General features: G+C 41.4%; 1 protein-coding gene across 9 annotated transcripts in view; it reads right to left on the reverse strand.

The window, feature by feature from the left end:
• Positions 1-13066, reverse strand: part of Trappc8 (trafficking protein particle complex subunit 8) — a 76540-nt gene continuing 63474 nt past the window's right edge. For 8 of the 9 annotated variants that reach the window (XM_063277260.1, XM_063277259.1, XM_063277258.1 and 5 more), the window contains 6 exons: positions 12999-13057; positions 9521-9694; positions 6327-6428; positions 3563-3708; positions 1939-2028; positions 1-1069 (listed from right to left, as the gene is read on the reverse strand). In XM_063277260.1, coding sequence (XP_063133330.1) covers positions 835-1069; positions 1939-2028; positions 3563-3708; positions 6327-6428; positions 9521-9694; positions 12999-13057 — 806 coding nt within the window. In that variant the 3' untranslated portion in view covers positions 1-834. The remainder of the gene's footprint in view (positions 1070-1938; positions 2029-3562; positions 3709-6326; positions 6429-9520; positions 9695-12998; positions 13058-13066) is intronic. The other variant, NM_001106160.1, reaches the window with a different exon arrangement.

The raw sequence follows: 13066 nt of genomic DNA on the forward strand, positions 1-13066 counted from the left end.
TACTGTACACGTCTGACTTTATTTTAAATAAAGAATATATGAAGTCCTCACAAAGCAGGTTTTAAAAAAGGCATCTAATAAATTTATACAGTGAATAGTATGTCTTTATTCTATTTACAGTAAATTTGTTATAAATATAATACATTTTTGAAAAGCTTATTTTTAACTGGAGTAGATTTATATTTTAAACAGATCAACTTAATTGTTAGTTATAATAAAGAATATGATTTAATGACAAAAATCTTATTGTGAAATAGTGTGACAGTAAGAGATGAGCAAGGGAATAAAGTCAAACTCCTTCCAAAACTATGTTCAAAGCATCAGAAAAGCTTTTTTACAGTTATGTATAAGCCAGAGGACACCACACTGAAGTATGAGTGTCCACAACCGAAGTTCAAAACCCATCTCACAGGACTGTCTGGGGCAAGGCAGGACAATCTGTATTTAACACTCTCTAGAATTTCACAGTAAAGGTAAGTGGTAAATGGCTTAACAGGAGTATTACCAGCAAGGCCTTTCATTCCTCAAAACCACTCCTAAGAGTCACAACCATCCGTTAAGTTGCAACAGACTTGGACGTTTTTTTAAGACTTAAGGCTTAAGGTGTATGGATACATTGAATTCTGTATTATAAGCATGTAAATTATTACCAGGTTTAAAAGGGGAAAAAAAAAGGGGGAGTCTAAGCATTCTCAGCCCAGCATACTGTGTCAGCTAAGTGCCAAGCCCCTGTGTTTTGCAGTGATCAGAGAACTTCCTGAACAAGTTGGGTATTTCAAACGCTGTTGTAAAACCAACTCCACAAAGTCAGACTGAGTCTGTGACTCTCGGCTGTCACGCGTTATTGATGATAATCAAAGCAGGCATGGAGTTCTGCTGACTTGTTTCAAATACTGTCACCTGGTCCGATAACTTGGCGAATACCCTTGGAGTTCCAAGGTTATAAACGCCTGTATGAACAAAGCATGCCTTCAGCTGCAAACTGTGCGTCTCTTGGCTTTTCAGCTGGAGTTTATACTGTGTCTGTCCAAGCCATGTGAATGATCCGTGAGTTTCCAATGCCTCTGGACTAAAGGAGGAAGGAAATGGTAAAAATGTAAACTTTTTCCTTTGAAGTGTTACATCTTTCTTTCATCAAATCCTTTTATGCCTAGGAATTCTTATGAAATTAATAACAATAACATTATCACTGAAATAATCAACCATGTGTTAATGGTTATTGCTGTTCTCTAAGAATAATACTAAGGTAGAGTATTTCATTTAATGCCTATATAATGGTATTTAGTAAACAATGGAGCATGATTTGAAACTGAGCTCTTAACCTCTTGGTGGTACACATATAAAAGCTGTGTGTAAAAGAATGTCCATGATATTAAACTTTATAAAACCACACAGTGAAAACAACGCAGTGCCTAACAACACAGCGTAATCTGGTGTGTGACACACAGACCGTCTACTGTGCTTGGACCTTAAGGATCACTGAGGTATACATGACAACCTACAGAGTATTCTTCAGGTGACTCGGTACCTGCACAGCCAGCAGGTATGATTCCCTGGACCTTGGCTGTAAGTCACCATACAGGGAACCGAACACAGAGCCCTCTACGAGAGCAGCAAGGGCTCTTAACCACTGAGACGTTTTTCCAACCCCAGATTTATTTCTAAAACAAAAATGTCTGAGACAAACCTACTGGCAGCTCTTGCAGTATAATGTAGACTCCCTTGTAAAGTATTATTTTCAAATCAGGGGGAAAAAACTTTCCATATTTAATAGCTCTGTAAACATTTCTTTGATGCCATATAAGCAAATCTCAAGCATGTTTGAGTTAACTTTATCCACATTAGGCAAGGATTTGCATAATTTCAAAACACTGAATTGCTTTAAAGGATACTGAAACTTTGGGCTACAAAATAACCATTCACAAAATAAATTCTTACCTTGTTGTTTTATGCCGGAGATCAACTATTACATCTACCTCAGCCTTAGAACAGTTAGAAAGTAAAAGGGTGACTGGCACTAAGCAAAGGCTGTGGAAGACAACAAACAAGGCCATTAGCCATACACACACTTTCCTGTCAGAAACAGGCTTCTTAAAATAACCCAAGGAGACTTAACAGAACACAGGTCTAAATAAAACTCAAGTAAGGGGGGAAAAAAGCTCAGTCACAAAATCATTCTAGGTAACTTATTTTGTAAATAAAACTCACTAGTAAACTCTCTCCATGATAAGTATCAGAACGTGCACGTCTATAAGCAGTTCTGCTAAGCTGAAGCGCTGTGTCTAGAGACACGCACGGCCCAGGGTGTGCTGGTGCTGTGCGCAGCCTGCATCAGCTCTTCCATTTCCACTACAGATGTGTAGATCACAGGAAAGCAGAAGCCCTGGAACTTACACTATGCCAGTCCAACCTGACCCTCTAATGCTCTAAGACTCAGACATCTGCGAGCCTCCTGCACCAGTGTGCAGCACCCCCTCTCCTCCTGCTGCCGTCCAACCTGCAGACTCTGCTGACATTATGGCCCACCAATATCAGACCTCTCTGGGGCATTTTAGACTGCTAGCCTTTTCTCTCCTAACTGTCCACGCCTGAGACATCACCTTCATCTGGTCTTCCTGCCTGCTTTTCTGCTCTTTTTCAACCTTCCCAGCAGTCCTCTCTTGTGGCTCATCGCTCTCTGCTTCCCTTCTGTCTCATCACATCCCTCCCTCCCCGCTCTACCAAGGACTTCCCCCAAATCCTGAACATCAGTTGTCACACATACACTAGTTCTAAGAAAATCCCACTCTATCTCATACCTGCAAATAAATGGACAACCTTTTCAAGTGTCATCAGATTTAGAACTTTTTATTTTAAACTTTGTTTATACATTAAAGTCGTTTATCAAAATTACAAATAAGTCATTCCTTATCAATATTTAGTTGGGGGTGTTAGTTTGCAAGACGGCTTACTAGGGAAAGGAGATTGCTGCCAAGCCTGACAGCCTGAGTTTGCTCCCTGAACCCCACATAGTAGAAGGGAAAAACTAACTCCTGAAGGCTGTCCTTTGACTTCCACATGAATGTCACGTAATGCATTCATACATACATACATACATACACACACACACGAACAATACACATAGATGAGAAAAGTGTTTAAAGGAATGATACAGTCTATCTGAGCTCTACTGTTAGTCATGCTGTAGGTTTGATCTGTGTCTAAACCAAAATGATACACATTTCTCCCTAGTTTTTGACTTTATGAAACACCTTACAACTCAAAGAGAAAACCTATGATACCTGAGAAGTGGCTGGGACAATGTCCATCCTCAGTAACACTCAAGGTGACAATGGGCGTGAGTGTGTGTGCAACACACCAATTATATAGTAAACACTATATACATGTGTGTGTGTGTGTGTGTGTGTGTATCTCACACATATAAAAGCTAAATCACTTAAGACTATTATTTTACATTTCTTTTGATGTGTGGGTTAATGCTGTTATCAAAACAATATGAATTTTTCAGAACAGGCATCTTGTATATGTACACAGGAACTGTTAACAGAAGTAACCCGCAAACCTTTTCTGATGAAATGGATGATGAAATGACTCCGGGTAGTGGAGACTTGTTTTAATGAGATTAGAAAGCTGCTCTACTGATGGTCTTGCAGAAACTGTAGTGTTTTCTGGCCTAAAAAACTTTAATAGTTCCATTTCTGGTGGCTCCTGAGAATAGACAAAAAGAGGATTAATAATGAAATGGTGTTTCAGTACAGTTACAGCATATGGACTTTTAAAAAAACAATGAAGACTGACAGCCTAATTTTGAAGGTTTCTTCTTTGCTATTATTTAAACGAACACCTGCTGTCCTTTGCAATATAACCTGGAATAAACATTAATTTCCACTTATCTACAATGCTACACATTAGCTCTATGATCTTATATGTAAATTCAGATTCCATAACTGATCATTTCAGTGGTTGCTATGATTCTTACCCAATAAAACTGCATAGTACTTAGGCTGTGGATATTCTATTATATTGCACCAGTTTTAATAGCTGAAGATTAAGAATAGACCCCCCCCCAAAAAAAAATCCCACTTTGAAAATATACCGCTTTATTTCATAGATTTAGTGTTTCAAATATGTTTCAGGATATTTGATCACACGGTGATCCCTAAGATTGTGTTATTTACTGGAAAAACCTGTTTCTAGTTGTAGTGTGTCTCAGTCCTAGCACACACCTTTAATCCAAGAGCTGTCTGTAAACAGGATTTCTGTAATCCAAGAGTTTATTGTAAACAGGATCATATTGTATCATATTGTAAAATTGATCATATTGTAAATAAAGTCAACCATAGGTCAAGGGGCAGAACAAGCAACCAGTTGATAGAAGTGAACAGAGAAAATGCCATACAGAGTAAGAGGGGGTCAGGAGAACAGAGAGAAAGATGCACAGTACAAGGGACTGGAGACGGTGTGGGGAAGGAGAGCTTGCTTTTTCCGGTTGGAATACCAGCGAGGAGGAAGGTCAGCTGTGTGTCCTCTGCCTCTCTGAGCTAGCCAGCCTTCACCCCAGCACTCGGCTCCCCAGTCTTTATTGGTAAATTCAAACGTTTGACATTTTGTTAAAATATATTAATATATAGACATATATAAATAAATATATACACAACTATATTCCTTAAAGGCTACCATGTCCTGGGGAGACAGCTCAGCTGGCACACTGTCTGCCTGGTGTGCACGGGTTCAAGAACCTGCACTCCATAAACCAGGCACAGTGGCACCGTCGTAACCCAGCCCTTGGATGGTGGAGGCAGGAGAATCAGGAACTCAAGGTCAAGCTCAGCTACACAGCAGCAAGTCTGAGGCCAACCTAGGCTGACTGAATATGGGACTGAAGATTTCCTCCCTTCCTCCCTCCCTCCCTCCCTCCCTGGTTTTTGAGACAGGAAACTTTTCTTAAAGGAAGAAACTGAACGACAGCATCAAAATTACCTCACACCGGTCACAACCACAGCTCTACCTACTTCAGAGCACAGCTGATTCTCCCTGAACGGTGCACAGAGTGCATATGAGGGCTAATGGAGAGTAACAGCAACACTGTCGCATACAAGCAACACAAGCCAGCATGCTCTCCTAAGCTGTGGACCTCACACTCGGTCCTGCAAGGCCTTGCAGCTCACCTTGCTTTCCTCCTCCCTCAGTCTTGGAACCAGTCAGTGTTCCAGTACTCACTGTTCTTTTGGTTGGAAAACAACCACAATGAGCTGAAACGGCCATGGACAATTGCAGAGCTGTCTATCATATGGACAGGTCTCACAAACGCAGCCCACCCTGACAGTAAACCCTGCAGGACACCGGCACACACTGGAGCCCGAAGCTCTGCTTTCCACTCCTAAGACTGCAGTTTAAATCAGAAGATGAAGAGCTGAGGAGGACTGGAGGAGCTGCTGTAGAGCAGCTAGGATCTTTTTCTTCACCCCAGGCTTTGGTTACAATGTAAAAAACTGTTTGTGACTACCTTTGATTTTAAAAGTTTAAAAAATGTATTATTAGGATAAAGAGATGCCTCAGGGATTAAGAACACTGCTCTTGGGGCTGGGGATTTAGCTCAGTGGTAGAGTGCTTACCTAGGAAGCACAAGGCCCTGGGTTCAGTCCCCAGCTCCGAAAAAAAAAGAACCAAAAAAAAAAAAAAAAAAAAAAAAGAACACTGCTCTTCTAAAGGACCTGGTTCACAACCATCTATAACTCCACTTCCAGGATTCAATACCCTCTTCCTAAGTCTGTGGGCACTGTGTGCACATGGTGTTCATACATAGTCTATGAACATCAAGCATGCACACAGTACACAATCATACACGCAGGCAAAACATTTACCTTTAAAGTAAAACAGTACATATAACGAAATACTTTTACATGTATTACTAATTCAAGTCATCTGAAACGTATGACTTCTAAATTATACTGACAGCTTAGTGGTAGAGTGCGGACGGATCATGTGTGAGGCTCAGAGTTCAATCTTGAGCATAAAATAAATAAGTAACACTGAATGAATTTCTACATCTCACCCGTTAGGAGAAAAGATGTAGACAGGAGCCACAGAAGGATATCTAGACAAACATCTAAATAAGATGCACGTCTCTCACTCCGCACCAGACACCAGAGCAGAGACTGCACTCTGAGGCCAGCCAGAGCCATGGAACTCTCTCCTGTCTCAGAACATGGACGACAGAGGCAGAGGGGATGAGAGGTGAAGCACAGAGAGATCATGCGCATGAGGGAAGAACAACGATGTGCATACATGAAATCGTCACGACAGCTTCCCACAGCTGTCCTTACCTGTTTCTGAGAGTGTGAACAGGCTTCTTTGCCAACAGTGCGAACGACAACATGATGCTGGCCTTCTAAAATAAGCTGCTTGTTATCTTCCACAACGTATGCCTAGAAACGCAACCAACAGAATGTCACCTTTCAGTCACCCTAGAAACCTCAACCATCTCAATATCTGGAGCAAAGGAAAACGACACCTGGTATCTATCAATTATCAATAACCCCATGTCAGCATTTCAACCTTTATTTATCCACACCATAAAGAACCATCTGCTCCCCCTTCTCAATCTGTTTGGGCTTGTCTATAACTCAAGTGATCCAAGTATTTCAAATAGACAATTCTTGAGTATTTTTTCCTTGTTTTCAATAGACTTTCAAGAAACAACCCCAAAGAAGTGTGCCACAACATAGGCCTCTTTTGTGTGTGAACATGTACATGTGTGTGTGTGTGTGTGTGTGGGTGCCCCTGAGAGCCAGAGCTCCTCAGCCACCTCTGAGCCCAGAGCTGCCTGACAGGCTGCCCTCAGGGAAATGCAGGGACCCACCTCTCTGCCTTGCCCTACTATTGCAGATGCAGGCCAGTGCCAGCTTTTACCTGGGCTCTGGAATCTGAACTCAGGTCCTATGTTGCCCAGCACCTTCACCCTCCTGAGCCATCACCACAGGCCCAGGAAGGCTGCTTTCTAATGGCAGTATCAGTTAAAGACCAAGAAGTGACATATAAGCTTCTTTACTCTACTGCCAAAATGCAGGTGACTATACCTAAATCCTGTGGCCATGCCTTGTCAGACTGTGTAGGCCACGGTGGCCTCAAACCTGTGATTCGGTCTACACTGAGTGCTAGCGTAGGTGTGTGCCAGCATAGGTGTGTGCCAGCATGCCCACTTTAATCCACACACTTTCTTTTGTTTTCAGTCACTTTTTCCAAGATAGGGTCCTACTGCATATTACACAGGGGAGTGGAATCTACTATGTAGCTCAGGCTGGAATCAAACTTAAGCCTTCTGAATGCTAGAGTGACTGGCGCATGGTGCATGGCACCATATCTGGCTACACTACACCTTTTAAAAAAGGCCTTTTTCCTACTGGTAAATAGTAAATTGAATTAATCTACTTTAAAATATCTGCTCCAACTTAAAATTTTTCTGTCTCTTTAATCGACTCTGTTCTAGAGAAATACTTGTCAATAAATGTATCAGAGCCAATCAGTGTATGGCTCTGATTTACCATATTGCCACATTATATAATATACGAGATTTATCTGTATGTCTCTGCACTGTATGCATGACTGGTAACTGAGGAAGCTGGAAGAGAATGTTGGATGCCCTGGGTCTGGAGCTAGTAGGCACCCTGTGGTTTGTGGGAATTAAACCTGGGTCCTCTGCAGAACAGCCCAATACTCTTAACTGCTGAGCCATCTCTCCAGCCCTGACTTACTTATTTTTAATAAGCCCAATTTTCTCTAGACTGCATCAGAATGCTCCAAGAATCTCAATGCTTGAGTAGGCTCCATCTCTGTACTCACTGACCGGTGACAGCTTGTCATGTGGGGGTCACACTGAGTACTCCTATCCTAAGTCAGCTCAGAACTCGGAAGTCAGTCAGCTGAACGGCTGCTGGCTTAACCTTACAGAGTTCACTGACTGAGCCTTGGACAATGTTTGACTTCTTTTACGTAGAGACTTCCAGGCCAATCTGAGTTATACATGGAGTCCCTGTCTCAAAACCAAACCAAACAATTTGAGTTTGGTGCTGAACAGTGTTTGCTTCACAAACCCTCCTGTTCCTAAGCATGGTAAGATTCCCACAATGAAGGTGACCTCACGAGCTCTGGGTAGCTAGGCAGGTGTGATCACACATTCCTGGAATCCCAGAAGGTGGGGGTGTGAAAGGATCAGGAGGGCAAGGGCCAACACTGATTACATAAGATCCTGAGAGAAAAGTAAAAACCAAAAACAGAAGGGGATGAAAAATTTTAAATTCTCTTTACTTTATAAACATTTTCTCAACTCAGTGTAAATGCGGCTCCAGGTACAAACTACCACCAAGCTCTATACACTCAACCTCTACTTTGCAACAGGGATCGCACATCTTCCTTTACATGTGATCAGTGGGCCGTTTTGGGAAAAGTAAAAATCTCTTCTCAACCAAGGTCACTGTGGACTACAGTTGAGTACAGATTATAGCATGTATTACTCAAAATCTTACTTTAAATGCACCAAGGGGCACTCAAGAGCTTATGATTTCAAGCTAATACATAACAACACGCAAGTAGTTGTTTTTAACATAAAACATGTTCTGCATGCAATTAATATATGCAACTTATTTAAGCAATGTCTCATATGAAATGTGTGCAAAGTCAGCATGTTTGCAAAAAGATAAACTATTTCCAAGTACCAATAAGTTAATAAAGAAAAAAAGATGAAAAGGGGGAAAGGCACACAAAAAGATGGGAGCACAGGCAGCAACCAGTGTGTGGCTGCTGGAACCAGGAACCTGAGCGCCCACAGACTCCGAGCAATGCCCTTCACAGTGCCTGGAAATGCTCACGGCAGAGAGACGAGAGGCCCTGCTCTTAGACTGCATGTCCACAGTATTCTTGGTGACACAAAGAAACCACACTGACCGAGAGGAGAGAGCCGTTTGCTCTTACTCAGTTGTTTTCTTTAGACAAACACATTAAAAAGTCATTGTAGAGCTACTAAAAGTTACAAAATAATTTGAATAATGAAAGTGAAAATTTTAATTAAAAAATATGAGTACAGAGTTGCTCTCCAGTTTGAAAATATCTAGACCTGAATGTAGTAATGCAATCTTTAATCCCAGAAAGATCTATTTCTGTAAATTCAAGTCCAGCCTGGTCTATATAACAAGTTCTAGGCTATCGGAGCTACATATTGAATCCCTGTCTCAAAAACAACGGAGGAAGAGAGGGAGGGAGGAAAAGGGAGAAAAGGGAGGAAGGGAGGGAAGGAGGGAGAGAGGGAGGGCGAGGAAGGGAGGGAGGATGGGTGGGTGGGTGACTATCCAGCCTCGGTGTGATGAAATACACCTATATTTCCAGCACTCACTAAGTTAAAACAAGAGTACAGGGTTTGAAGCCCATCTGTGCTAGACAGAAAGCCCTGGTCTCAAAATGTAAAATGGAAATAAAGAAGACGTAAACGTCTTTAAGCTGGCCTACTGCCAACACAGTGTACCACCTTCCACAGGACGACAATGCTCAGGTCCACCTCACTGCACTTCTCAATCAGCCTGACAGCACCCTCTGAGGCATTTTTCTCGGGATAGGCGGGAAGCTGGTCTTGTGTTCTTCTCAACTCTGAGGATAAACTTCGGTAAAAGAAATCTGCACATGGACTTGCTGAACTTATTATCTGTTGAAAGAAAAAAAATCACTTGTCTACATTAATGTTTTAACGAAATGCACTGTCAAAACTTACCGTCACGCATTCATGTACTCTGCCAAAATTTACAATTCTAAAATTCATATATACTCCAAGTTCATTTATTAATTTCTTGTCTGTGCAGCTGAATAGGGAAGGCCATTTAGTGCCAATTACTCAGATGGTAATTGCTTAAAAGGTGTTATACCAAAACCGTCTATGCTCCCTTGATTTTCCAGGTGTCCAGGGAAGATAAAGAAAATTTTACAATTTTACACAACAAAACGTGCTCTTCATTCTATTTAATACCTAGAAACACCAGTCACATTCTTGAATTGCACCAAAACTCATTTTCATTGTTTTTGTTGCTAAATACTTTTGTGCATGAGTACTCTTTGAGGTGTTTGGCTGAATTAAGGAGAAACTTATGAGGATACTCTTTGGGAACATGTAATGAAACAATACAGATAACCATTGGCATCAACTTGCCCTCTGTTTTCACTTGAATGAGATAATGTGAGAAAATATTCTGATCTATATGATTTCTCTTAACAGAACACCCTCTCGTAGTAAAATCTCTACGTTACAGTTTTATGAATTACTATGCATATATCACTTAGATTAAAGTTTCACAATACAAAATAAGTATTAAATGTTAACAAATCCATACTGAGTTGGAGAGATGGCTCAACTGTTAAAGGGTAGGCACACAGCCAAAAATACAAGTCAGTTCCTAGCACCTGCTCCACTTACAAAACCAACCAACCAAACCAACCAAAAAGGCATGAATTTTTTTTTCCCCTTCTGATGAATTTTTTTCTGGTAAAATATCACCATCATAGTTTTCTCCTTAATCTGTAGTACTTGGTGTTATTTAATCAAATACTTCAAAAAAGAGTCTGTTTCTGCTTTCTTCACTGATCATATACAGTATTAGTTAACAACAAATGCAATAAAAGTTGTAACTTTAATGTAATTTAAGGCTCCTACTGATGCTTCTAGAAACTTGAATTCTTTTAAACTAAAGAGTGACCACCCGGTGTGGTGGTCTGGGCCAGTAATCCCAGCACAAGCAACTCAGCGAGACCCTTCTCAAAGAAAGAGTGGGCTGGAGATGTGGCTCAGTGATGGCTTAGTTTAGCATATAGAATGCCCTGGGTTCAACCCCCAGAATCACAAAAAACAAAAACAAATTAAAAAAGAAAAAGAAAAGAGGAAAGCATACAAGTGTAAACCTGAAACAGTGCTAATTCTAACATTTCAAGTCACTCATGATCTTGGGCCTTTGTAGCTTTGAGACACTCCTTAAACAGCTGCTTTCTCAAATACTGTCACAGAAGGTGAGTTACGTGATAACTCTTCATCAGAGAAATGGAATACTTTAGAGGTGTATGGAATTGTTAAAGAGCATCAAGAAGCATTTCATAAACAGCACTGCCATTTATGGTGACAGTGTGGCTCACTAGACATCCACTCCAGATAACAGCAGGGCTGGTTAAAAATGCATAGGACCAGTAGATGGTTCAACAGTAAAAACACTTGTCACACAAGCTAGATGACCTGAAGTGGCTCTCTAGAGCCCATCTTAATCCCAGCATCCTTATGGAAAATAAAGGTCCAGAAAGGAGCTGTCCAAACCCTGTAGGCCCCCTAGTCTAGGAACATACAGAGTGCAGCAGACACAAGGGAGAGCCTGTCTCAACAAAGGGAAAGAGAACTGACTCCTAAAAGTGGTCCAGTCTCTGACCTCCACACATCCACACATGCACACAAGCCTGTGTATGTGATCACACACGAAATTAAAATAAACAAAATGTTAATGCAGTTTGTCCAGGCTAGGGATATAGCTCAGCTGGTAGAGTGAGGACCTAGCACACCCAAAGCTCTGGGTTCAAGCCCCAGCTCCACATGGAAAGTCAGAGAAGATCGCACAGGACTGCAGCCCCACCTGGCACGGTCACATAGTTGTGCTTGTTTGAATATGCATGGCCCAGTGAGTGGCACTATTAGGTGTGGCCTTATTAGAGGAAATGTGTCGCCGTGAGGGTAAACTTTGAGAGACCTTTCTCCTGGAAAGCCAGTCTTCTCCTGTTTGCCTTTGGAACAAGATGTACAAGTCTCAGCTCCTCTAGCACCATGGCTGCCTACATGCTGCCATGCTCCTGCCATGATGACTACGGACTGTATCTTTGAACCTGTAAGCCAGCTCCATTAAATGTTGTCCCTTGGAAGAGTTGCCTTGGTCATGGTGTCTCTTCACAGCAATGAAGCCCTAATTAATAAGCATGGGGCTGCATGGTGACGTCAGCCTGCAATCTCACCAGACATGGTTACATAAACCTGCACGCCCAGCACTCAGGAGTAGAGAGTTGAGGATGAGGTCAAGGCCATCCCTGGCTGTATCAGGAGTGGGAAGCCAGGCTGGACTACAGGACACGGTGTCTTCAAGAAAAATTTTAAAAACTAGTTTCAAACTCTATCGCAGACCATAATCATAAAGGAGCTTCAGAAGTAGAGAAGAACAGTCTTTATCCTAAAAATAATTCTCTATATCTTGATGTTCAAACCTAAGGTCTAAACATGGAGCCACCACAGCTATCACTCAGGAACTGACAACCACATAGAACCTGAGCTTCCACGACAGTCCTGACAGCATAATGGCGTCCCCAGTGCATACTTCTTAACGTTTGAAAAGCACTATTCCAGGTGACCCATACACATTACATGTTCAAGTGTTATGAAAACCTTTCCAACGCCAAGACAGCCTATGCACCCAATGTTTCCAGGTCCTGGAACCATGTGATATGCCCAAAATTGAAGGTGACAGCATGAGAAAAGAATTTTTTTTTTTTTGGTTCTTTTTTTCGGAGCTGGGGACCGAACCCAGGGCCTTGTGCTTCCTAGGTAAGCGCTCTACCACTGAGCTAAATCCCCAGCCCCGAGAAAAGAATTTTAAGTAGATTTAAAAACAAGGGTTCTAGTCAATAAGCTGTACTATGGCCACTTTCCTAAACACAACAGTTTCCTCAAGTAATTACAGCTTTTCTAAAATCTCGATTACTGTGCCTATCTTGTTGGATATTTCCTAAAGAAGTGAACTTATGTAAGTAGAGTGGTGTAGTTCATCCACACAACATGCTTAGATTATCTCATGGATTAAAGGTGGGTGTAAAACTCAATAAAGTTCAGATGCTCACTTTTCAGACACAGTTCTTAGTGATGCTACAGTTTTTTCAAAATAGATACGTGAAAACTAAATTCTTTATATCAACTATTACTGTGCATCATTGCATACCTGTTCATTTCCAAAGATGATATCTGCAAAAGTGTATTTTTCTGAGGACTGTTTATCACCTTAAAAAA

The sequence above is a fragment of the Rattus norvegicus genome, chromosome 18 (genome assembly GCF_036323735.1).
Source record: "Rattus norvegicus strain BN/NHsdMcwi chromosome 18, GRCr8, whole genome shotgun sequence".
NCBI classification, from domain to species: Eukaryota; Metazoa; Chordata; class Mammalia; order Rodentia; family Muridae; genus Rattus; species Rattus norvegicus.